This window comes from Staurois parvus, unplaced genomic scaffold (genome assembly GCF_062004578.1).
Source record: "Staurois parvus isolate SC_StPar_1 unplaced genomic scaffold, SC_StPar_1.0 ptg000397l, whole genome shotgun sequence".
Taxonomy (NCBI): domain Eukaryota; kingdom Metazoa; phylum Chordata; class Amphibia; order Anura; family Ranidae; genus Staurois; species Staurois parvus.
In genome coordinates this window covers 6,084,799-6,111,884 of record NW_028318193.1, presented here as the reverse complement: position 1 = coordinate 6,111,884, position 27,086 = coordinate 6,084,799, and the positions used below count along the sequence as shown (strand labels likewise).

The 27,086-nt window shown below is 40.0% G+C and overlaps 1 protein-coding gene across 1 annotated transcript in view; it reads left to right on the top strand.

Moving 5' to 3' along the window:
• Window positions 1-27,086, top strand: part of PTPRK (protein tyrosine phosphatase receptor type K) — a 528,548-nt gene that overhangs the window by 418,913 nt on the left and 82,549 nt on the right. The window contains exons 16-17 of the mRNA XM_089686377.1: window positions 7,203-7,244; window positions 20,262-20,291. Coding sequence (XP_089542503.1) covers window positions 7,203-7,244; window positions 20,262-20,291 — 72 coding nt within the window. The remainder of the gene's footprint in view (window positions 1-7,202; window positions 7,245-20,261; window positions 20,292-27,086) is intronic.

Genomic DNA, 27,086 nt, shown 5'->3' with positions numbered 1-27,086 from the left:
GAGTTAGGTTTCGATTTGCCTTCTATTTGGGTATGGCAGATTGGTGGGTAAAGTTGTATTAAGTGTGCAGAGCTTGACTCTTATATGCAAGGATCACTTAGCCTTGTAGGGAGAAATGGTTAATAAATGTAGCCTTTTAGTTTTCATCTGGATGCCGCAACTGAGTATTGTGTCCTGTTACTGGTTAATTCAACAGATACAAATTCCAATCTTTATGAAACACTTTGGGTTTCTCTGTTGCTCCAGATAACAGTTAAATCAGTCATATTCTTAAAGGTCAACTAAAGTAGTTTTGAGTTGTAGAGTTTGCAAGAAGACCTGGCAGATTAGTGGGACTTTCTTGTTTTCTATAAGGTTCCCTTCTTACCTTTCATGGGAATTTGTGCATGTTTCGTGAAGGCTATTAGAAACACCAGAACATGCAATATACAGTATGTGCATTGCCATTCATTCTGAACAGCACCCCAGCACACACATAGACAGTACAAACCAAACCACCTGACCATAAACACACCACAATACACAAATGTGCATGCCACATGTACAAAATGGTGTTGTGGTTGCCCCCATCCCCGCTCCTCCTCAAAAAAAAAAAAAATTCAGTACATATTCATGTATTCAGACTCCCTAGTCAACCTTTTTAAAGTGAATAGGCTGCCTAAACGCACCATGCCAAAACACTGGTTAATACATGCATAAGCAGGAATAGAGGCCAATGTTTTTCTGCCATACCTGCTTACTGCATCATTAATATTTACATAGCGGTCTATTTTGGATGCAGTATGTTCACAGAATACTGTTTTATCTGTTTGCGGGTGTCTCTTACATTGACAATGTAGCCTATACTATTTCCTCCATTGAAATGGGTATTCGACACATCAAATTTTGAGTTGGTTTGCTCAGTTATCACTTTAGAGACCCTGGGATAGCTTAAGCTGTATTTGTTTAGCTTCATTTCAAGTGGAGTGGTGGTTTGGGATATGTAATGGAATGAGACATGGGAATACCACCTGATAAAAGAAAGCTTTGCTGTGCTACACATAGATTCAGTGGAGGCTTTTTTGGTTTCTTTCATCCCTTCTCAATTAACCTTCTGGGTTATACTTTCTGTTGGGTCCCAAGCTCTACTCTGTAGAAGCCAAGGATTTTATACGCTGCAATGATGGCCAAAAAGCCTGAAACAGCTGTATCCAGTTTGGAATAAAATGCTTTATATTTGTGCTATACACCAGAGGTTCTACATTTACAGTTGGCCTTTGGGGCAAAAGGGATGGTTTGCATGGCTCCACCCACTATCCTGAAATGAGAAATAATCTTATTTTTTTAACATGTGGTGGAATCCGACATGAATACCTTCCGTTATAAGGAGCAACAAATCAAGTTAAAAGACTTTTTTTTTTTTTTTTTTTTTATTAAACACCTTCCGAATATGGCCTCAGTTCCATGGTTTATATATGTATCAAAAACACAATTCACTAAGTAGAATGACAAAATTCAAATGCCAGCCCTTTTATTTGTAAGGCTGATGAACTACACTGACATTACACCTATGTGTTTTTTCCTCTGGTTCTTTTTCTATTGAAATCAAAAGAAGCGCATCAAAGCACATGGTTAACGCGAGTGGTTGCACTTTTTTAAATGTTGTATGTATTTGTATTGGATGTCAATGCATGTTGACAGTCGTCATGATGCATTTTACATGCCCGTTGACGTGTGTCTTAACACATATGTTGAGATATGTTTCCATGTGCTTATGTTGATTTCAGTGCAAACCAAGTCAGGTAAAAACATAAAGGTGTGGGTTCAGCTGGAGTATTTACATTTTACAGTTTGGCTTGTTATGTATTGTGTTGATAGCATACACACCTTTGTTAGGCTGATGTCAGATGGGTGATTCTGCCACAAGAGGACAATTGCCAGCAGCAGGACCACTAAAGAAGCTACTAATCTGTCCCTATAGGCCGGGTGTCGGCAACCCGCGGCTCCGGAGCCGCATGCGGCTCTTTTTCACCTTTCCTGTGGCTCCGGAGCACACTGCCCACCAGGTGACAGGCAATAGGGTCGGCAAGCCGCGGCTCTTTTAATGCAGATCTTCTGTGTGCCGAGCGCCCGCTGGCAAACATTGGCTGTCAGGATGTAGGCGGGGCAGCCCGGATGTAGGCGGGGCAGCGTGACGAACTCCTCTCCTCTCACAGTCCGCCCTGAAGACCAGAACGGCACGGGAACCCAGCGAGAGGAACGCGCGGAGCAAAGGTAAGTGAATTCACACAATATGGGGAATGAATTACTATGGGGGATGAATTACTATAGGGGGGATGAATTACTATAGGGGGGATGAATTACTATGGGGGATGAATTACTACGGGGGATGAATTACTATATGGGGGATGAATTACTATAGGGGGGATGAATTGCTATAGGGGGGATGAATTACTATGGGGGATGAATTACTATATGGGGGATGAATTACTATAGGGGGGATGAATTACTATGGGGGATGAATTACTATATGAGGGATGAATTACTATATGGGGGATGAATTACTATAGGGGGGATGAATTACTATATGGGGGATGAATTACTATATGGGGGATGAATTACTATAGGGGGGATGAATTACTATAGGGGGGATGAATTACTATAGGGGGGATGAATTACTATAGGGGGGATGAATTACTATATGGGGGGATGAATTACTATAGGGGGGATGAATTACTATGGGGGATGAATTACTACGGGGGATGAATTACTATATGGGGGATGAATTACTATAGGGGGAATGAATTACTATGGGGGATGAATTACTATATGAGGGATGAATTACTATATGGGGGATGAATTACTATGGGGGATGAATTACTATATGGGGGATGTATTTTCAGTTTTAAAAATGTTTCTCTCAAAATAAATTTCAATCGTGGTTTTGGCGAGATTTGGCTCAGTCGAAAAAAAAGGTTGCCCACCACTGACCTAAGGCTATGATTGTGATTATGACGATACACTGTGGCCCTGATTAACCCTTTGCTTACTGGGCCCTTAAACCCCCTTCATGACCAGAGCGTTTTTTGCAATATATGCAGTGTCGGATTTGTTTTAAATGTTGCAATGGTTTTGCGGCTCCCAGTCTTTTTTTCCCTCTCGGAAACGGGTCCAAGTGGCTCTTTATGTCTTAAAGGTTGCAGACCCCTGCTATAGGCAGAAGGAGGAATATGTCACTGCCGCTGGTTTGAACGCAGATGAATCTCAGTTGCTAGTTATGGCATGACGCTGCTTTAGCTAAAGAGGGGGAGTTGAAGACCTAGGAGAAAATTGGGCAATCTTTTAGCGATCCTACTTTATGGCGATTTCAACAAATTGCCATTGGCAGGATCACTAGCGGCAGAGTTGCTCATGTGACATCATCCTTGATACTATTTCTGCAAAACAGAAGCAGAAAGGAATTGAATGAGATGCGAATATGTTCGGTTACAGTGTAAGAAGGCAATTACAGTGCTATGTACAATAGCAATAGTATGGAAGACTATGTACATAAAAACTATAAAGTCAAAATGTGTCCTTGTTGAAAAATTTCCCTTCAATTAAATGTAAGTTTTCAATTTGAAGTACAGACACTTGTGGAGAAGGAAAGTTTTTTTTTTAAAAAAAACCAGCAACAACTATTTCTTATGCTGATGTGTTGCAATGATCACCGACGACTACTGAGCTGCTTAAATGTTGCTTTTCAGATGATGTTTTCTTAGCATATACATTGCAGTACAGAGACTGCTTGTACTGACTTGTTGTTCCCAAGGTTTGTATTACTGTTGATCTGATACGTGCTCCATTTGTTTTACCATTTAGGTTAATTGTCACTGCTGCTAATAATTCCTTACTAAGCTGTAAAAAAAAATTCCACTGTTATGGGCTATACAATTTAACCAGGATATTAGCTGAAAAAATGCCTATACTGTAGTCACACTGCCATGCTCTGTTAACAAACAGCAGTTCAGTCAACACCCTTGTATGCTGGACAGCTGTCAAAATTAGGGCTCTTTTAATGGTAAAGTCTCTGAAATAGTTTTAGATCTTAAGAAATCCCTTTGGTCCCTTATTTCAAAGCGTTTAAACTTAAATTCCATTTTCTTTCAGATTCCCTATTTCATAGAATCTGCCCTGGCTTACACCTGCAGTGAGAAACTGGTTTCTTGCTGTGTGACATTAGACAAATTGATAGTCTCATAGCATTCGTTGAAGCTCAGGGATAATCTCTACATTATTTCTGTTCTTCAGACATATAAATTTGAGCAAATTAGGTGGTTTCTTATTTTAAAATGAACCTGTCACTAAAGTAACCAGTTCAGATTGGGTTTATGATGCAAAATAATTTCGTAATGAGAGGCTGCATAACCAGATGTAGAGTAAGCAGCTGAAATTGCATGCAAATCTCAACCCTTCCTACAAAACTATAGTTTATCCCTATCTCCATCAACCCCTGGAGCCAGTGAGACTGCCCAGGACATTCAAGCGGTATTAAACCCAAAACAAAAAATTTAAAATATTGTGCTTACCAATCATTAGATGCGGTGGCTGCATTGGACTTCGTTTTTAGTTTGTTTGTTTTTTTGTCCCTCCCTCCCGTTTTCACTTGGTGATCTGGTCAGTAACATACCTCCTGTATTAGAGTGTCCCCACTCTGGATGTTGGCGCATAGGAGACACCTTTGGACAGCAGCATTGTCACTTTGGGGAAGGCGGCGTTTTGGATGGACTAACAGCGGGAGTTTGGCTTCAGTTTGTTAGTATATCTAAATCAAACACTTTTTATAAGCAGTTACAGCAAATAGATTTGTTCCTTTTTAGGATAAAGGTTTTACATGGAATAAAAAAATCTGATCATTGTAAGCACCCCTGTCAGTGGCAAGTGGCCTTTCTCAACCCTCAAACTGCCACATCTGCAGGACAGCTTGTTCTGTTGAAAAAAAAAACAGATTTACTGGCCCGATCACCAGATGAAAGTAAATGGAAGAGCCAAAAAACAGGAAATTTAGGTAGCCATCACATCTAAGAATTGTTAAGGTGCAATATATGAAATTTTTGCTTTTGGGTCTAACACCACTTCAAAGGATCCCTGGAGGAGGTGGGAGGGGGGCTGCATCAAGCTAAAGTGAAACATTCGCTAGACTCATATATAGGGATAATCTATAAATATAAGTTTCCTTTCCCTTGTTATGAAATTGTGAGTCACCAAGTAGTTGAAGGAGAAGTACAGCCAAAGCTTGTTTGGCTGTACTTCTGTCGATCAGAGGAGTGTAGTTTGTTTTGCACTCCTGTGACCTGTTTTCAGCCAAAAGAGGTCTAAAGTCAACTGTCGGCCGATGTCACTCATCTGGTCCGGCTGAGGAAAGAGCCTGACTTTAAAGTCGGGATCCACCCAGATGTCTGTACCGGCACCTGGTTTAGCCTCTCAGCGACCTGCTAAGAGCCTGAGCCAGCTGCTCCCTCCACAGCCCAGCACTCCAGTGAGAGCTGGGGGGGGGGAGAGAGAGCAGTGACTGACCGTCACCACTCTGTGCTCAAAGCGGCAGGGAGAGCTGAGGGGTCGGCGGTGTCTGATCCCTCACTTCTCACCCAGTGGGGGACAGATGCAATACTGGAATGATGCTGCACCCACCTAGGTAAGTATGATTAAAAAAAAAAAAAAAAAACATATACCCGTACTTCTCTTTTAGATGAGGTTAGTATTCAGGAGAAAATCATCGGCAGTGGCCGAACCATTTGGATGCCAACGGATTGCCTTTACATTTCCTTGAGTTCCATTCAAGCTATGAGAATCCTTTAAGCACTGTCTGTAAATACAGCCCGGTGTTTATCCATCCTCAAGAATTCTATATTTAACAGAAAACTAGATCACTAGTAGAATGACAGTGATAGACAGTTTCTTTGTAAGGTCGATAAACTGTACTGGAATTACACCTGTTTTTGCCTCTGATGTGTTTTCCATTGAAATCAATGGAAGTGCGTTCAAAATGCAAGTTATCGTTCCCTGTCATGCATTTTCAACATGCATTGTAGTGCACTTTATGTTGATGTCACTGCCCATCATAATGCATTGATGAGCATCATAATGCATGTTGACTTAACACGTGCATAAATTTAATAAGTTTTGATGTATTGCCATTGATTTCAGTGGAAATGCATTGAGCAAAAACTTGCAAAGTCCAGTCGGAGTGTTCAGTTAGGCAGAAAAGTAAAATCACAGCTTGACCAGTGATTGACTCACTGTATTGATAGCATACACATCTTTGTTATTGATAGTAGTAGTATTATTATTATACAGGATTTATATAGTGCCAACAGTTTGCTCAGCGCTTTACAATATAACAGGACACAATACAGCAACAATACAGTTCAATACAAGAGGGTTAGGAGGGCCCTTATCCTTAGTATTTTAACTGTCAGCAGATAAGACAAAAATTATTATTATTATTTTTTTTTTTTTAAATCCAATATTCATATTAAGCACTTTTTGGCTACTTTAATATTCAACAGATTTTTCTGTCTAAAACATTGGCATAAAATGTAAACACTGTTGAAGGAAGCTGACCATTCCTACTGATAAGGAAAGGGTACATTATAGTATGCAATCTACAGCCAGTGATTACTAGCCCATAAAAGCTAAATGTACTCTACTTAAGTACTTGCTGTTTATTATGAATGGTGATTATATTATTATGTATGCATACCTATGCAAGACTTGTCACATTTTCTCTTCCCCCGCAATTATCCTGTAGTTGATCCTTTTATTTCTTGCCTGTGCTGCTGTCCCCGCATCAAAGTTTGAGGATATGAAGATTTAGCTTTATTATATGTATTGGGTTCCTTCCTATTCTGCTAGGGGGAAATAAAAAATTAAACAGCACCACCTAGTGGCTCTCTGAAGTAGCACAGCAATCGCTCACCATTGCTTGTGGTATTCTTTGCATGCCAGTGAGCTTGAAAATGAATTTACTAAGATTGTGCTGTCATTGGTATGTTATTAATATCTGCAATGTCACTGTAGTAATGTGTTAACTGTAGAAATGTACTAGTACATGTTATGTGTATAACGGAAATGATTTTGTATGAACATGTAGTAATGTTATTGTGGAAATATGTTGTAGTCATGCTGTATTGTTTACTGATTGGACTGATTAATTATTGCCTTTTTACAATTACCTCCTGGAGATATATAACATGGCGAAGGAACTTCTGCATTAGAAGCCTTAGGTATGCTCCAAGTGTTGTCTGCAAGCCAGCTACTCATGTGCTTTCATGTATTATTTTCAGTTATTTTATACAGTGCTTTCTGTTGTTTGCTAATGTGGTTGATGAGTAACCATTCACTCACAAAATGCTTTATGAGGAGATCAAATTAAAGCATTGGTCCATCCAAAACTGTTATTTACTTTTGGGTGCATGGCAGCTGTTTGAATTGCCTATTGGCTTCTTCTATGCCTTAGGACGTAGCAAAATCTCTGTACCGCAGTTTCTCATGCTAGCCTTAGAGGGCGCAAATTTTAACTTCTTTCACTGAGCCATGTGAAAAATTGTCCTATCAGATGCAGTCACTGTTTGGGTATTCAGACAGCTGTAGGTTCTAGGGCCACTTGGATTCTACAGCCAGCAGTGGAGATTTTCCTTCCATGCTTTTATGATTGATGTGGGAAAGGATTGTTCTTCATGAGTTCAGCCTGCAGGCTCAGTGTGAGGAATTAGGCTGCATATGGCTACCTTAACTCTCTCACTGCCAGACTCCTTTTGTATTACAGTAAATACAGAAACGGGGGAATTAAGGTGGGGAAATCCCACTCCTGAAGGGACATATTAAAAGCTGCTAGCCCATCAGCATCCACTCATAACTGATAAAGCCTCATTCTTGGGTGCACTGGCCTGCTAAATTATACTTTTCCACTTACATTGGAAATAAATATTTACACAAGCTAAGCAAATTCAGAGAATTAGAAAAAAAAACATCCTTGAAAGTTAGGTAAGTGGTTAAGTAATGTTGACTCCCACTTTTGTGGGCTTATAGGTATGTTTTAAAAGGACACTATCACAAGCTGAGGACAAAAAAAACTATACTGTTTCATATTTACATAACCCTTTACCTAGAAGTATAGTTTCTTTTCCATACTTTTGGTAAAGGGGAACTAATCTGGTAGTTAGAGACTTGTTATGGTGTCTGTTGCCTGATTTGACCAGTTGTAGGCTTGTCACCAGCTTTTAATGTAGGGTTTACCACAGGACAATCCCCCCTTCCCCTAATGCATTCCTACCCATGGCTGTATTCAGTCAATCAGGTTGAAGGGTTTTTCGATGGATCACATTTGTTTCCCTGAGATATGACATACACATGTTAAAAGAAAAGTATGGGCTTTAGAAAAAACTAAAATACTCACCCAGGTGGATGCAGCAATAATCCGATGCTGCATCTGTTTCCAGCCAGCTCTGCACAGAGAACTGAATGATCAAACACAGCTGATCGCTGTTTGTCATGTTTGGATAGTACAAAAGTGTGGGAATCGTTCTTAAAAACAAATTGTTCATGTCCTAATGGCCAACTTGTACATTTTTGGAAAATGTTTGTGTGAATGGACATTGGTCTTTCCTGTAGGAAAAAAGGGAAGGACATGGTACCATAGATGTGTTCCTTTCAAACATTTAGGAACTTCAGTAGATGGTGGCAGACTTTAAAAGGTTAAGGACAGATGTCTTGCCACTCTGGCTGTTCTAGTATCAAGTCAAACCACTGGATTGTGTGTGTATGCGCGCGCGCGCACACACACACACAGACACACACACGCATATATGAGTACACCACTTTTGAAAAGTAGGATTTTAATCAATATCCCGATGAACAATTTCTGACATGAAATTTCTAATCTAAAACTGAGTTTTATAGAACATTTTACTTAGCTCATTACATGAAAGTAAGGTTATTAATATAAATTAGATTACAAAATTTTCAATTTTACTCAAATTATATGATGCAAAAATGAATACACCCCACAACAAAAACTGCTGCATCTAGTATTTTGTATGATTTGTAAGGACAGTACCAAGTCTTCTAGGCATGGAATGAACAAGTTGGCAACATATTGCAACATCTATCTTTTTCCATTCATCAAGAACGACCTCTTTTAGAGCCTGGATGCTGGATGGAGAGTGATGCTTGTCGCATCAGAATTCCCCATAGGTGTTTGATTGGGTTCAGTTCAGGAGACATACTTGGCCACTGAATCACTTTCACCCTGTTCTTCTTCAGAAATACAAACGTGGCTTTAGATGAGTGTTTTGTATCATTGTCATGTTGGAAAAGTGTGCGATGTCCAAGGGCATGGAGTGATGGTAGCAGCTTCTCTTTCAATACAGAGCAGTACATCTGTGAATTCATGATACCATAAATGAAATGCAGCTCCCTGACACCAGCAGCACTCATGCGGCCCCACAAAAGGACACTGCAACCACCATGTTTTACTGTGGGCACCGTGCATTTTTTTTTTGTACTCCTCATCTTTGCAATGCCATACAGTTTTGAAGCCATCAGTTACAAAACCATTTATCTTGGTCTCATCACTCCAGAGTACAGAGCCAAAGTAGTATTCTTTTTCAGCATGGGCCCTGGCAAATTCTAGGTGGGCTTTTTTTATGCATGGGCTTTAGGAGAGGCTTCCTTCGTGGACAACACCCATGCATGCCATTCCTCTGCAGTGTATGTCGTATTGTGTCACAGGAAACAATCACCCCAGTTTGTCTTACTACTTCTTTAGCTAACTGCAGTAAACTTGCATGGCAATTTTCTTCAACCCTTCTCATCAGAAGATGCTCCTGTCGAGGTGTTAACTTCCATGGATGGCCTGGATGTCTCTGTGAGATGGTTGCAGTTCAATCTTTGTTGAATTTTTTATCACCTTTGCTACAGAATTTCTGACTGATAAGTAAACCTTTGCTGATCTTCCTGTAGCCTTCACCTTCCTTGTGTAAAGAAATAATTTTTCTTTCTCAGGCCTTGTGACATTTCTCTTCCATGTGGTGCCATTGCTGAGAGCATGAAATGGGAAGGGATTTTCTTTAAGCAACTCCCATTTTTATAATCCACTGTCTGCTGGACACCTGTTTAATGAATAATTAGACTCACCTGTAGTTGAATTCTTGTTAATTAGGAATTTGTTGTCTAAAATTTATCTTTGCTCCTAAGACTTGAGGTGTATTCATTTTTGCAACATGGTCTTGAATGAATTTCTTAGGAAAAACACTTTTTTTGTGTCTGCAAATTAACAAATCTTGTTTGCAATCAATGGCCCGCATTTGTGGGAGTATTTTATAGTATAGTGTCCCATAGAAAATGTTGATTGTGAAATGAAAGTGAAGGTTTTCTGGCAAATCTTTTGGGGTTTACTCATTTATGCTGAGCACTGTGCACGTGTATATGTGTGTAAGTCTATATATATATATATATATGTGTGTGTGTAGATATATATGTGTGTGTATGTGCATATGTATATAGAAAATAGAGAGAGACTTACTGTATATAGTCTTTCTTCTGATGATAGTTTCTCTTTAAACATATGGATATTTGCTGAAGGCACAGCCAGTTTAATGATGTCATTAAGCCTTCCGCAGATCAACCATATGTGGTTTACACAGAAGCATTTTTCTTTTACCACTGATCAATATCAGTGTCTTTACATGCTCTGAAACAATGTTTATACATGTCCCATAAAAAATTCATGTTTTTTCCACTCAATGGATGGAAACAAATATACATATTTACATATGTGTATTTTAATTTTTTCTTACCAATTCATGCCCTACATATTTGCAGTTATGTTGTCCTGTTATGTTGTCCTGTAGGTCACTCATGCCCACTTTGCTAAGGTGTCTTGTGATTTTGTGAAGATTTCTATAGAATTTATCATTTTGCTGTGAATGGCAATTCATGGCATTGAAAACCTATATCTCATGAAATATCTCTTTGAAAAGAACTGTCATGAAATGGCTAGTGATGATTTTTTTAAATAGTTTGATAACACATATATTTTTCACATTGTACCTTTGGAAATGTGCAAAGGGATGTTGTTTTCATTAAAATCAGAGAACCTTCAGATCAGCAGCTTCAAGTTTTATCTTAATTAAAACCTCAATTAACAAACGAAAAGCGGGAGAGGGATCTTTTCTTCCATTTGTCTCTGGCACACAGACAGTCTGTAAGGGACCTGGATTAGACAGGAGCTCGTGCCATGCTAGCCCAGGTCCTGCTCCTCTTGTTTCTGGATTGAATGGTCACCTATTTGTTGTTTTTGGCGTTACTCCACCATATTGTATCACCATTTCCTTGGCCTGAAGCCTGCCTCCTCCACATTCTCAGCCTTTGGCCTATCACCCAAGACAAAGGAATGTTCATTCCAAAAGGCTTTTCAATGCTTTACTGCACAACTCAATGATGGTTCAGTAGGTTTCTTGTAAGCACAGTTCCTTTACAGCATGACATCCTTACACATAATTCAATATTCCTTAGTACACGACATCCTGAGCAGTACTTCTCAAGTACAGAACATTCACATAAGTCCCAGAACTGTTAGTCATCTTCCCAGATGGTACCATCTCTATACTGTAGATGTTGCTTACACAGGATGTACCTTCCCCTCACAAAAAGGGAAACCCTCCACAGGCCCAGAGACCTTGCTAAACCAAGCCGCAGGACCCAGTAAGCGAAGGTCAGGGGAACATGGTTTCTGCTCCAAAAGTGTTCTCATCTGAATGCCCTGGTGCTTCAGCTCTGCTGAGGGTTCTCTCACTCACTGCCAATACACAGGCTACATAATGCTGGTCAGGGATGTATCTGCTTCCTTACCCTTTCTATTGTGGTCCCACCCGCAGCTGGCATATAAAAGGCACTATCTGCACCCAATACATCACTACAGAAGGGGCAACAGATATAGAGGCACTAACGAGAATAGAGCCCCATCATTGGTGTCAGTGGATGGAATAGTGCTCCATTATTTGTGTCAATAGGAGGAATAGTGCCCCATCATTGATGTCAATGAGAGGAATAGTGCCCCATCGTTAGTGTCAGTGAGGAGAATAGAGCCCCATCATTAGTGTCAGTGAGGAGAATAGAGCCCCATCATTGGTGTCAGTGGATGGAATAGTGCTCCATTATTTGTGTCAGTGGATGTAACAGTGCTCCATTATTGGTGTCAATGGGAGGAATAGTGCCTCAATATTGGTGTCAGTGGGAGGAGTAGTGCCCCATTATTGGTGTCAGTGGGAGGAGTAGTGCCCCATTATTGGTGTTAGTGGGAAGAGTAGTGCCCCATTATTGGTGTCAGTGTGAGGAATAATAGCCCCATCATTGGTTCCTGTGAGTGGAATAATAGCCCCATCATTGGTGTCTGTGAGAGGAATAATGACCCTTCATGGGTTTCCTTGAGAGGAATAATGCCCTATCATCTGTGTCCATGAAAGGAATAGTGCCCCATCATTGGTATCAGTGGGAGGAATAGTGCACCACTGTTGATGTTGGTGTCAGAAATTACAACCCATTGGTAATATCACTGGGAGGAATAGTGCCCCAAGAGCCAGATAAAGACAAGCTAAGGGCTGTAGTTTGGAGACCACTGTTCTAGAGACAAGAAGATGAAGGCATTGTCAGGGTGAGAACTGTAATCCCTGTGAAAGGTAATAAAACCCATTAAGGTACACATGCACGGTTCTTAGCATGTGTACCATCATGAAAAATGTGTTTATGCGAAGTTCACGTTAAAAATGGTTGTCCTTTAAGATACCTCCTCTGCTTTTATAACCTCTCCTAAATTGCCTCTAAATCATTGTCCTAATGCAGTACTATACACATATGAGCAAGTCCTTATTGCAAACCATTAAAAATTCATGTTTTTTTTTTCCTAGTATTGTTCTTGTGTTACAGAAAATACGCACTGGTCTCAGAAAAGCATGTAATTAAATTCCTGCTTGACACTGGAGAAGTTCATTTAGGTTGCTAATTGGTCATTAGTCTCAAATGAAGTGTTTTTGTGTACACTGAATGTAAGAAGCCAAGTGCAATGGCTGTAATACCCCTACTTAGCAAGTCAGGCATAGCATTAATTAGTTGATTTCAAGTTGTCATTGGTAACAGGAAGATAGAAAGCAATCAAGTAGCACTATCCAATTTGTTTGTTTTTTTTTAAAGCATCTATCTGGTACTGTGTATGTACCGCTGAAATACCCCTATTTTTCTAAAACATTTAAAGTGGCACTAAACCCAAGTTTAAAAGAAAATCATGTTAAATACCTGTAGCTACCTGGGTCTCTACTAATAGCAGCATTGCACAACTTCCTTTCAGAGTGATGTGCAGTCTTTTAATCTACATGGTCCCACTGTATGTGGAAACTTCAAATCAACCTGACGGAATAAAAAGAAATAGCAGTATTGGTGAGCGCATTGATTGATGGAATTTGTAGTTTGTGTAGAGAGGTGCACGTCATCACTGTAAGGGTTCCACAGAGTGATCAGTTAACAAAAAAAAAAGTATGTGGCAGAAATTTTGACATTTAGGGCCAGTTCACACTACATGCATTTCAGTATCTTTTTTCTGCATCCAAAATGCACAGAGAGAAGGTTATATGGTTGTCAGTGTCATAGTTCACATCAGTGTTTGCAGTTCCAGTGCATTCCAGTTGCAGAAAAAAAAAAAAGTAGAACAGGCTGCATTTTTCCTGTACTGGAATGTGGTATAATGGAATGGAATGTCCCTGTTTAAATTGAAGAAAGAGGGGAAAAATGAACTGGAAATCATCAAACCCGCATCGGAATGTGTAAAACAACGCAACAGAACGCGCCTAAAACGTCTAAAAAAACGCACGTGGAAACGCATCCAGAACACATCTGGACTGCGTTTTTATGGTGTGAACCAGCCCTTAACCACCTCTCGTCCGACCGTTGTATATAAACGGCCTGACGGTGGCACTGCAGGGTCGGGTGGCCGTCTATAAACGGCCTCCCCGTACCCTGCTTGTGCGCGCTCCCTGGGACACAGTGAAACACCGATCGTCGGACGGGACCTCTGTACGAGGTCCCGATCATGTGATCACTGATTGGCCAATCAGTGATCACATGCAAAGTAGTAAACAAGATGTCACTTCTGACATCATTGCTTACTACGTGTGAAATCTGTGAATGATCACAGAGGTCACATGGTACAAGGCTATTCACAAAAGCCTTGTACCATGTGACAAGCTGTGACCAATCACAGCTCACTGTACTGCTAGGGTGACAGTATGTAAAAAAAAAAAAAAAAAAAAAAAAAAAAAAAAATAAAATAATATAATAAAAAATGTTTAAAAATTATAATTTTTGCTTATAAACTAATTTGGATTTTTTTTTTTTACTAAAAAGATAACGGAATAAATTTTGGCTAAGATTTATGATGAAATATTTATTTGCAAAATTTTATTAAAAAAACACTTCAAAATTTTTGGATATTTCATTTACATAGCAAAAAAAATACAAATCCCAGTGGTGAATAAATACCACCAAAATAAAGCTTTATCTGTCTCAAAAAAAAGGTAAAAAATTCATTTGGGTACAGTGTTGCATGACCGCGCAATTGTCATTCAAAGTGTGATAGCGCTAAAAGCTGAAAATTGCCCTGGTCAGGAAGGGGGTAAAAGTGTCCGGTCTGGAAGTGGTTAAAGAGAGCGTAGTGGTATAGAATTCTGTTCTGCTCTGCTCGTGGTGTTTAGTTAAACATTGGAGCATTTACTAACACTTTAAGAACTTTTTTTTTATCTTGCTTACCTGCCCTGCTAACTAATAGTTCTATCACTAAACTTCACATGGGGTTTTGATATCGTTTGACCATAAGGCTTCATTCACACACCCTGACTAAATTATGTTCCAGCAGCAGGCAGAAAGTTGCCAAACTACAGAACATAGTGTTCTATACTGCATATATTGATGCTGTATGTCAGTGGTCTCCAAACTGTGGCCTGGGGGCCAGATGTGGCCCTTTGCTTGCTTTTATCCAGCTCTTGGGGCACTATTTCATCTACTGATAGCAACAATGGGGAATAATGTCTCCCACTTACAACAAGGAAGGGGCCCAATGATACCAATGATGGGACACAATTAATTCCAATGATGAGGCACAATTCCTCCCACTGACAACAATGATGGAGCATTGTTTTTTCCCGCTGACGTTGGGACCTTTTCTACTCCCATTGGCCACAGTCCAACCCTACTAAAGCGTAAAGGATAGTACACTGGCCATTTGCTTAGAAAGTTTAGAGACCCCTGCTATGTACCGTTTATACAGTGCTGCCAGGAACCACATAAATTAGTAAAGAAAATAGTCTGTTTGGGCCAGTTTGGTCCCTTTGATTATGTCCAATTTGGTGTTGAAGTTTTGGAATTTTGGTACCTGTTGACAGGCATTGAGTCCTATATGTCCATACATTTTGTAAAGAATGCAGTAACTGAATGAAGCTAGGATTTTTAACTTTTTACCTTGGGAAGGGATCTTGTAAATTTAGACTGAATACTTTATACTTGTGAATGAATCCAGATTCTGGAATGCATACTGTAGAACCTACACTTGTCTGTGTAGGTTGGTCTGCCTGGACTAAGGTTGAATGTGCTGTCATGATATACATGGTTTGCATTATAAGGCGACAATGTATAGAGACACTCTGTGTGAGTGTTGTCAGCCTATGCATGGAAATCAGTTTGAAGGCTCACATTGGCTGGATCACTAGGCGCAATTGCAGTCACATTGTGGAGCCTGATAATATCCTTTTGTTCATATCAAAGTTCACATTGCTTAGCGTGAAGTCATTGGTGTACTCCTTGTTATATTATTAACCTAATATTTATTTTCCCGAACTGTTCAAATTTTTTACCTTCTTTATATAATTGTGTTTAGTTCCATAAACATTTTGTGATGTGAAGTGTTGCTGTTAAACTGGCTTATATGTGTGATGCTGTAGATGTTGACTGGGTTCACTCTTAAATCATAGATGTTCCTGTCCAATTAAAGGGACACTGCATATTTTCCCAAATTTTTTTTTCTCATTTTTTACCAGTGTGCTTCATTATACAATCATTTGGGCTTTGTTTTATAAATAGTCATATATAATATCATGATAGTGTGTAGATGTATAGCTTTTCAAATGTGTATATTCTAAATCCTAACTGTATACTATAATTAGGGCTTTGCAAACATTTGCCCATGATGCTCATGGCACATCATACAGCCATGTGAGTAGGAATTAACTGGAGTGCACTTTTATTACCAATCCTTTGAGTCTGTAGGGCAACACTATAATAGATTGTTTTAAGATGAACTCAAAATGCATGCATTTTTTGGAGTCCTCTGGCGCATTAGGCCAATGCCGAGAATGGCTTCTTGTAAGGCATTTGGTTGCATGGCATACCTAGGTGAAATTCATTCTCCAGATATTTTCATGCCAGATTAATGGTTAAAAAAATTGTGTGTGTATATGTATGTGTGTAATATATATATATATATATATATATATATATATATATATATACTTTTTTTTTTTTTTTTTACCAAAGCTTGCGTATTATGGTGGAACAGAATTTTACAGCTACAGTGCCATCTTCCTAAAGATGGACTGGGTGTCCCACTAGCCACATTCATAAAAGTATTCTTGAGGTTTCATGTATACTATGGAGAAGGGAAGACGTAAGAAGGTGTTAGAATTATTTGAGCCTCATTTTCACTATAACAGTCCTCATCTGAAGCATTAACATGCATGAGGGATCCTACAGCACTTTAGTACATTCAATATGAAATTCTTTACCGTGAGAGACAAAGGCTACTACTAATAATGTCTGAGTCTTGTTTTTGGACTGTTGAAATTTCTGGGCTTTTAGTGACAATTTTTATCTATTGAAACACCATGGGGTGAAACATCTAGGCTACAGATCCTCCACGTCAATGTCTGGATACAAGTACCAAATATCAGAAGTTCTGTATTTTAGGAGTTAGTTGCTATGTTAGTACATGGACCAACATTTTGGTGACAAGCAGCCCAGTGTTCTTTCAAGTTGTTTTAAAGGATAAGTTCACCTTTATACAAACAAAATTATAAATGCACATTTTTTTGCAGGTAAAAAAAAAATGTTTATTATTTTTTGTTGCAGGGGCCTCTAAAGTATTGCACCAGCAATCAGCAGATTTCTGGTGCCATGCAGGTCTCCTACAAATTTGTCAGTATATCTGCTTGCCCATACGGGATAGCTGATATACTAACAGGAAGACTCAATTAACTACCATGGCGCTCCACAGCACTGTGGTAGTGCATTGAGAACTACAAGCCGACAGCTGCTAAGGTTGCGGGACTTCTAGTTTCTCATTCACATAACACAGCGAATGAGTGCACGGCTGCATTTTTTTCTTAAGTTTGACAGCGAGGGGGGAGAAGATCCCCTGCTAGTTGTCAGAGCAGGGAAAGCTAGGGCCAATGCATTCATAACATGTTACACCTTGAATATGGGTGTAACATGTTATGAAAGGTGAACTTATCCTTTAAAGAGCATCTACAGGGAATGAGCAACATCAGTGGTTAACTGCTACTGATATCTAAGAAACAATGGTTCATATTTTACCTCCAAGTTTTATAATTGCTTGCCCTAAAATTCATCAGACATTCAACAGTATGGTATGACTACAATTGTCCTCTCATGCTCTGATTTGTTAGTGATTTGTGGTTAGGCTGCAACATACTTGGATATAGAGATGAACCCTTATAGCAGACTGCCTTTTTTTTCACAAGCTCTGATAGAGTAAGATGATCTGAATATTAGGCTGTTAAATAGCAGAGAATCTGGATGACAGGGATATATACTGCATGATTAGCAGAAGATGACCTCCGATACCAAACCCCTTTGCCTTTATTAAACATAGACCTTTAGGTTCCATGTATATAAAAGCATTAATGCAGTGTGTACTATTGCATGTAACATGCGTTCCTGCTTTGAGGTGCTGTTCATTTTGAATGGCACTGCAAACGTATCTATTTTGCAGCATGCTGCAATGCACAAAAAAAGGGTCACATCTAATTTTCGGCACTTTGGGGTGCAAAAGCAGTCCATTCATTTTAATGGGCTGCCTAAACACAACATGTGTTAACTTATGAAAGGGGTGTCCAACCTTTTGACATTCTTGGGCCACATTGGAAGAAAAGGAATCGTCTTGGGCCACACCTAAAATACACTACAATAAGGATAGCTGATGAGCAGAAAAAGTTGGACAGATCACAAGGTAACGATCACTGATATAGATAATGGGGTTGATTTATTAAAACTGGAGAGTGCCAAATCTGGTGTAGCTTTGCACAGAAACCAATCGGCTTCCAGTTTTTTTTTGTAAAAGTTTATTGAAAAAGCTGAAGTTGGAAACTGGCTACCATGCATAGCTGCACCAGATGTTGTACCCTCCAGTAAATCAACCCAATGTACCTATTTGAGTAATAAAACTTAATTTTATTTGTAATATTTTTTATTATAAAACTAAAAGTGGGCAACCTAAAACTAGTGCGATATTTGGCACTGTTTTTGATAAACGAACGCATCAATATCTGGTTCGATGGATGTAGTATGAATTCTCAAGGTGATCATCAGATATTTTGGTTCTTATTTTGCCCTTCATGTGCTTCATCCTTGAAAATAGTTTCTCACAACTATAGGTACTGCTGAAAATGGATGACATGAATAAGGCATGATTGTGAAGAGTTATTTTTCTTTGGGAAGATAAAACTTCTAAAAGTCCAGTAAAGAGACACTGTCAAATTTTTCTTCGGCCGTATGTGTTCAGTAAGTGTAAATGCATTTTTTCAAAATAATCCCCCCCCCAAAAAATCAGCAATTTTAAGTACGTTTATGATTTCTTGTTGAGCTGCATTCATAGCTGTCTTGCGCCACAGGTTGGACACCCCTGACTTACAACATAATGCATGTTAACACACCACAAAGACCTAGAGGTTCATTCACATCCTTGTGTCTTTGTGGCATATTAAATGCATTTTGCAATGGGCTGCCATTGATTTGAAAGCCACCCCACAATGCATTTTCTAGTGCATTTGTGCACATTGCTCTGTTCTGCGATACAGAATAGACCTCATGGTGCATTGGGGTGCCATTTAAATGAATTTTAATGTACGTTACTCTGTATTTTGGTTAAGTGCTTGTTTAAAGCGGTATGTATGAGCCCAACTATTTTTGTCGTTTTGGATAGTGTAAGGGAGGGTTAGAACTTGTGCCAGATTATTTTTTTCTGTCTGTGTACCATAGGGGAAATTTCCCTTCACGTCCTGTACCAGGGACTTAGCAGGAAGTTAGTGGAAATCTCGAAAAGTGTTAGCAGTTCCCCTTTGTAGTTGATATCCCCATTTGAAGATTTTCCCTTACATATTATTCCAACCCTCCCCTAAGAAAACTACAAAAAAAGGTTGTGCCTAGAGATACGCTTTAATGTTCTTATGTGACATTTTTCACCAGGATGTGAACTCCTTCAACTGGTCACTTATGAATAGTGTGACCTGCTTATTAAATCCGTGTGGTGTGCATTTATTAACTAGTAGATCTCACTGTTTGTTACAACTTTTTCAGTATTCCTTTTTCACATGTAAGCCAACCTAAATTGCTTTAGTGTATACTGATCTAGCTATTAGGGGTTAGTATGACTGTGACCTTTGGGACCAGGTGGTTCTTTATGCGTTACCATTGACCAACCTCAGTGTACAGCAAATGTCATTGCACTCAAATTCAGGAATTAACTGTGTGCTTCAAACACATACACCATTTAAATGTTCATTTTTTTATTTGTGTGTTATTTCATTTTATATAAATTTTTTTTTTTTTTCAGTTTACAAAGTTTTAATGTTGCATGTAATTTCCTCAAGTGGTCTTTTTTTTTTTCTTCAAGAAGTCATCTTACTTATGTATACACATTGTTTTGCAGCTAACATTCATTTTTTTTGTTGAATTGCATGGCAACGTATATTTAGTGCATGAAAGCATTCAAATGCTAACAAGTGACATTTATATGACAATAATACATATATATATTTTAAGAGCTCATTGTTGTGTTTTTTTTTTTTTTATTTTCATTTTATTTTGTATTTTTTTTATTGTGCTGCTTTGTTGAATGTGAATGATTCATGCTTTTTCATTCACCATTGCTTCTCTTTCCTCACTGTTTGTGATTTGCCTACCAGGAGGAGCTACTATTCTTACTCCTACTACCTGTAAGTAAAAACTGGCCACCTATTTTATTTGGATTTTTAACACTTAACATAAGATGCAGTATCCCTTTAAAAATAAATACAGCGGTAAGATCACAGGGCTGGCAAATAAATGTATAAGCCAGTTGTGCAGTTGTGTCTTGCCAACTGCCTTGAGTCTTAAAAAAAAAAAAAGCTTAACCATCCTTTTGTTAGTGAGCCCTAAGGAAGAGTTTGAAAGTTAAAGCTCACCAAAAGTTGAAAACATTTGTAAATTTATGAAATTTATTTTTTAATTGTGTTTATCGCTAAAATTATTCCTTCCTTAGTGAGACAATATGTTCAGAAAAAGGGACTAGCCATTGTTATTAAGAGAAGACTCAACACTTCCAAGAGAGAAGAGACAGTATTTAATATATGGCTGGCATTGGTTACTGTTGCTTTATTTATTTTTAGAGGGATAACCTACTGAGTGTGTCATAAGTCACTAACACCTTTTGTTGCACGCTGTTTGTCTATGGGTCATGGTTTCCTCCTTCTAACAAACTTATATGTAAATAAAATTGTTTTTTAAAATCTGTCTGCTTGGGTATTAGTCTTAACTATTTATCCAGGACGCTGCACGTGGTGGTGTTTAATTTGGGGCAGTGTAATAGTATTTTTGTAGGTGTTAATTAGTATTTCGAAAACAACAAATTCTCTATATTACGGGTAAGTACTCTAGGATCGGTTATGGAAGTATAGCAGGTTATGTACCACCTTTTTTCCTCTACCTACTCATTTCTAGTTAGTGCTGACGGGTGCAGCGTTTAGTGTTTCTCTCAGGTGAAATGGTTTTTATGCAAGTCTTATGCCTAAGCTGCATATTTTTTCCTTTACATTCTAATTTTCCCTGAATTTATTAGTTCTTGGCATATCTGTTTCTTATATAGGGCTGTGGGTGAAGTGTGTGAATATTCAGGTGTATTTAAACCCAAATAAAATATAATATATATTTAATAAAAAAATGGTATATACTGCTTAGTTATTATACAGTACATGACACAAGAATGAATTCATAGACCATGGGTCATACGTCATTAACTTCAGGTGATTGGACACTGCAAAAGCTTGGCTGGTTCCACCCCCCCACACACACACACACACACACTACCCCCCAGTGTATCCATATAACACAGTCTACACCATGAGGCTCCAGTGTCATTAGGTGATGGATGCCTTCTCTTGAAGAAGAATTTCCTACTATTTTTTACCAGGATTTTTTTTTACCTTTGACTGACACATCTATCAAGACCTGACTGAATATTGCTTTTATGGCTACCTAGCAGCTTCTGCATTGGTTACCCTTGAGTACACCTTGGGAACCGTACCCAGAACCTGCGGCAGCAGGGCTTGTCTATAATGTTTGCTTCAGACACTGGTTCCTGCACTTGGCACTCACCTTGGTACTTAATATAATGAGTGTAGTTAGCTGCAGGTTGTTAAAGAGGGCCAGAGCCATGGTCCATCTCTATGTCACTCAGACCCTGACTCCTTTACAAGTATGCCTATTATGACAGGCAAAGCCTTTACCCTGAAGTGGCCCAGCAACGTGGACAAGGTAAGACAGGGTTTCCCCGAACCCTTATGCATATCGATTCCTGGCTTTACGTCTCTTGATGACTTTGTAGCGTACACTACATCCTCATCCTTCCAAACATGCTGCAGTGCCATGCACACAAGCATTTTATGAGGCACAAGTGTTGGAAGAGACTCTATTAGTGGTTTTCCCTAGCTTTTGATGTCAGAAGGCATTTTCTGCTGACAGCGCAAGCTAATTACTTGCCACTCCACCTGTTGCCGAACTTCTCAGATACTCCAGTCCCTTTAATTGGGCTCCCTCACAGGTGCATACCTGTCTAAGGCAGAATTCAGTGAGTCTTTGTCTGGTCTATTCCAGTGGCTATTGCTATTTCTGGAATTGGCAGGGGCCATCTGTCGCAAATGAATACTAAAGTGTGGGGTCTTGTGAGCTACTATGGTGTGTATAAAGTGATAATAAATAATTAAATGATCCTATAACTGTGATATACAAATAAAATTAAATAAAATTATGTATAAAGCTGTGAAAATGTGGTTCGCTTACACTCTACTCATACTCATACCATTGTGTCATAAAGCATAAAATCAGAAATAGTGTCATACTCCTAAATTCCCCTCCCCCCTAAAGCACGCGCACATCACCCCCATACTCAAAAAACCCTCCCTGGACCCCACCGACCTGAACAACCTTAGACCTATCTCCCTGCTGCCATTTACATCCAAGCTCCTTGAGCGCTTAGTCTACAATCTCCTAAGCTCCCACCTCACTGACAACAACCTCCTCGATCCACTACAGTCTGGCTTCTGTCCCCTACACTCCACCGAAACCGCCCTACTCAAAATCACTAATGACCTGCTAACCGCCAAAGCTAATGGCCACTACTCAGTCCTCCTACTCCTCGACCTTTCCGCGGCCTTCGACACAGTTGACCACCCCCTCCTCCTTAATAAATTACACTCCCTGTGCATCAGAGACTCTGCTCTCTCCTGGCTCTCCTCCTATCTATCCCAATGCTCCTTTAGCGTTACCTATAGCGATACCACCTCTGTTTGGGTCTCCCAAGGCTCTGTATTCAGGCCCCTTCTCTTCTCCATCTTCACCCCCTCCCTCGGCAAACTGATACACTCCCACGGCTTCAACTATCACCTCTACGCCGATGACACGCAAATCTACCTCTCCACCCCTCACCTCACCCCTTCAGTCTCCGCCCATATCGCCCACCTACTGAACGACATATCAGACTGGATGTCGCTCCATTTCCTCAAACTGAACCTATCCAAAACCGAGCTCCTAATTTTCTCCCCAGCCCACGCCCCCATCCTCTCCATCACGACCAACAACGCCACCATCAGTCCCACCCCGCAAGCCAAAGTCCTAGGTGTCACTCTAGACTCAAACCTGTCCTTCCAACCCCATGTCCAATCGTTGGCAAACTCATGCAGGCTCCACCTCCCCAACATCTCCAAAATACGTACGTTCCTAACCCCAGACACTACTAAACACCTCGTTCACTCCCTTATTATCTCATGCCTGGACTACTGCAACTCCCTTCTCACCGGCCTACCCCACCACAGGCTATCCCCACTTCAGTCTATCCTGAACTCTGCGGCCAGACTCATCCACCTCACCAACCGCTCCGCTTCTGCCACCCCCCTCTGTCATTCCCTACACTGGCTTCCGATTGCCCAACGCATTAAATTCAAAATACGAACACTGACATACAAAGCCATTCATAACGCTGCCCCAAACTACCTCACCGACCTGATACCCAAATACCGCCCAACCCGTACTTTTCGCTCCTCACAAGACCTCCTACCTTCTAGCTCCCTGGTCTCCTCCTCCCACGCCCGACTGCAGGACTTCTCCAGGACTTCCCCATCCTCTAGAACTCACTACCCCAATCCATCAGACTGTCCCCTACCCTCCCCACCTTTAGGCGCACCCTGAAAACCCATCTCTTCAGGGAAGCCTACCCCATCCTCACTTAACAGCCGATCTCTTCCACTCCTACCACTCCATCCCCCACAGCCACTTCCTCCTGTACCACTATCCCCTCCCTCCTAGATTGTAAGCTCGAAAGAGCAGGGCCCTCGAACCCCACGTGTACTGTTTTGTCACTGTATTGTCTCATGTTCTGTCCCCCACTATGATGGACAGCGCTGAGCAAACATTTTGGCGCTATATAAATACTGTATAATAATAATAATAATCCTCTTTAAAATTTTTGTTTGAATAAAGTAGTGCACTCACATATAATTACAAGTTAAAACCGCATTAAAAGTTAAAATTAGAATCCACAGTAAGGTTTTCCAATATTGCTGAATACTTGCTGTATGTTGCTTTAAGCATCGTGTCGGCAGAGCCCCTTCCCTACGCATTACACCACTGGGTCACATGGCTTTATCAAGTCGACTGCTTCTGCTATTAAGTTTGAGTTCATTGACCCTGGTTTCTTCTCGCAAGACTGTACCTACTGTTAGCGTTTTTTTTTTTTTTTATCTACTTATTGCTTTCTAAAAAATAATAAAACTGGAGCCCCACTGAGTGAAAGGGGGGAGGATGGTGGTGGTGGTTGATGATATACTGGGGGTTGGACCCAGCAAAGCTTTTGCCAGTGTTCAGTCACACAAAGGCGGCAGCATAAATCCCATAGTCTATAAATAGACACTTGTGTCCTTTTATTTAACTCCAAGATATGGAATTTGCGGGTAGGTCAAAATTCCTATTTTCACCTGGTGACCCTGCCAGTAAAATGCACTTTTGTCCTAGAATGACGACACTAAATTGCTGTGTGGAAGAATAGTGTTATCACACCAGGTCAAGCGTGTTAGGTCTACAAAACAACACCTACTTTCAACATTTCCGTTACATAGTTAATAGGTGATTTGTAGTAGAGGGGGGAACTAAGTAGGGGTGATAACACTGCTTGAGATAAGAATGAGTCCACAACACATAGGACAACTGGATTTCTGGCAAGATCAACAGTTTTGCTTTTTACAAATTGAACAGATATACCAAAAAGCTTTCAGTGGAGTATTGGTAGATTTAACCAAATGGGAGAAAATAAAATATGTTCACTGTTACAGTTTACATACAATTTTTTAATATGTTCAGATAAAAAATATAGAGCAAAGAGCAAGAAAAAATCTTTTTTTGCTCTTTTTGGACATTCGACATAATGTTTTATGGGGGTACAAAGCTTTCCAGGCAGAGGCAACAAGATCTCCTATGCTTTTGGCCTTGAAGCCACTGGAATATCACTCTGTGAGGTTGATGTACTGATGGCAAATAGGCTGTTCACTTTGCAAGGGAGTTTTCCCCAGAGCTTAGTGAATGAGATGAGGCTTTGCTTATTCAATCGCATACAAGAAAAAATTTATTTTTTAATATTTTACCTGCACACAGTTGAGTATTATTTGCTAAATGAAGTTTAACCATGTTTACTGAACTCTGGAAAAATAAATAGCAAAGTGCCATTTCCCTTGTAAAATGAACAGCATATTTGCCTATATTAAATCAACACCAGTATATTGTTGGCTCAGGGTGGTGTTTTTTTTTTTTTTTTTTTTTTAAAAACTCAGGAAAACCTATTGAGAATGTAGTTTTGCTTATAAACATGTTGTTCAGACTGAAAATTGACAATAATGCTACATATGGATGAAAAGCTAAGATGGAATATATAATGTATATCGTTTATAGTACAGCTAACTGACTAACCTGCAAATTTCTTTGATGTTAATCACTTATTTGTTACACTAGAGAAAGATTGCAGTATACAGTATCTGACAGAAGTGAGTACCCCTCTCATTTTTGTAAATATTTTATGATATCTTTTCATGTGACAACACTGACAAAATGACACTTTGCTACAATGTAAAGTAGTGAGTGTACAGCTTGTATAACAGTGCAAATTTGCTGTCTCCTGAAAATAACAACACACAGCTATTAATGTCTAAACCGCTGGCAACAAAAGTGAGTACACCCCTAAGTGAAAATGTCCAAAATTAGCCATTTTCCCTCCCTGGTGTCATGTGACTCATTAGTGTTACAAGGTCTTAGGTGTGAATGGGGAGCAGGTGTGTTAAATTTGGTGTTATCGCTCTCACTCTCTCATACTGGTCACTGGAAGTTCAACATGGCATCTCAATGGCAAAGAACTCTGAGGATCTGAAAAAAAGAATTGGTGCTCTACATAAAGATGACCTAGGTTATAAGAAGATTGGCAAAACCCTGAAACTGTGCTGCAACATGGTGGCCAGACCATACAGCGGTTTAACAGGAAAGGTTCCACTTAGAACAGGCCTCGCCATGGTCGACCAAAGATGTTAAGTGCACGTGCTCAGCGTCCTATCCAGAGGTTGTTTTTGGGAAATAGACATATGAGTGCTGCCAGCATTGCTGCAGAGGTTGAAGGGGTGGGGGGGTCAACCTGTCCGTGCTCAGACCATATGCCGCACACTGCATCAAATTGGCCTGCATGGCTGTCGTCCCAGAAGGAAGCCTTTTCTAAAGATGATGCACAAGAAAGCCCACAAACAGTTTGCTGAAGACAAGCAGACTAAGGACATGGATTACTGGAACCACGTCCTGTGGTCTGATGAGACCAAGATAAACTTATTTGATTCAGATGGTGTCAAGCGTGTGTGGTGGCAACCAGGTGAGGAGTACAATGACAAGTATGTCTTACCTATAGTCAAGCATGGTGGTAGGAGTGTTATTGTCTGGGGCTGCATGAGTGCTGCCGGCACTTGGGAGCTACAGTTCATTGAGGGAACCATGAATGCCAATGTGTACTGTGACATACTGAAGCAGAGCATGATCCCCTCCCTTTGGAGACTGGGTCGCAGGGCAGTATTCCCACATAATGACCCCAAACACACCTCCAAGATGACCACTGAGGGTAAAGGTGATGGACTGGCCAAGCATGTCTCCAGACCTAAACCATATTGAGCATCTGTGGGGCATCCTCAAATAGAAGGTGGAGGAGCACAAGGTCTCTAACCTCCACCAGCTCCGTGATGTTGTCATGGAGGAGTGGAAGAGGACTCCAGTGGCAACCTGTGAAGCTCTGGTGAACTTCATGCCCAAGAGGGTTAAGGCAGTGCTGAAAAATAATGGTGGCCACACAAAATATTGACACTTTGGGCCCAATTTGGACAGTTTCATTTAGGGGCGTACTCACTTTTGTTGCTAGAGTTTGTTTAGACATGAATGGCTGTGTTGAATTATTTTGAGGG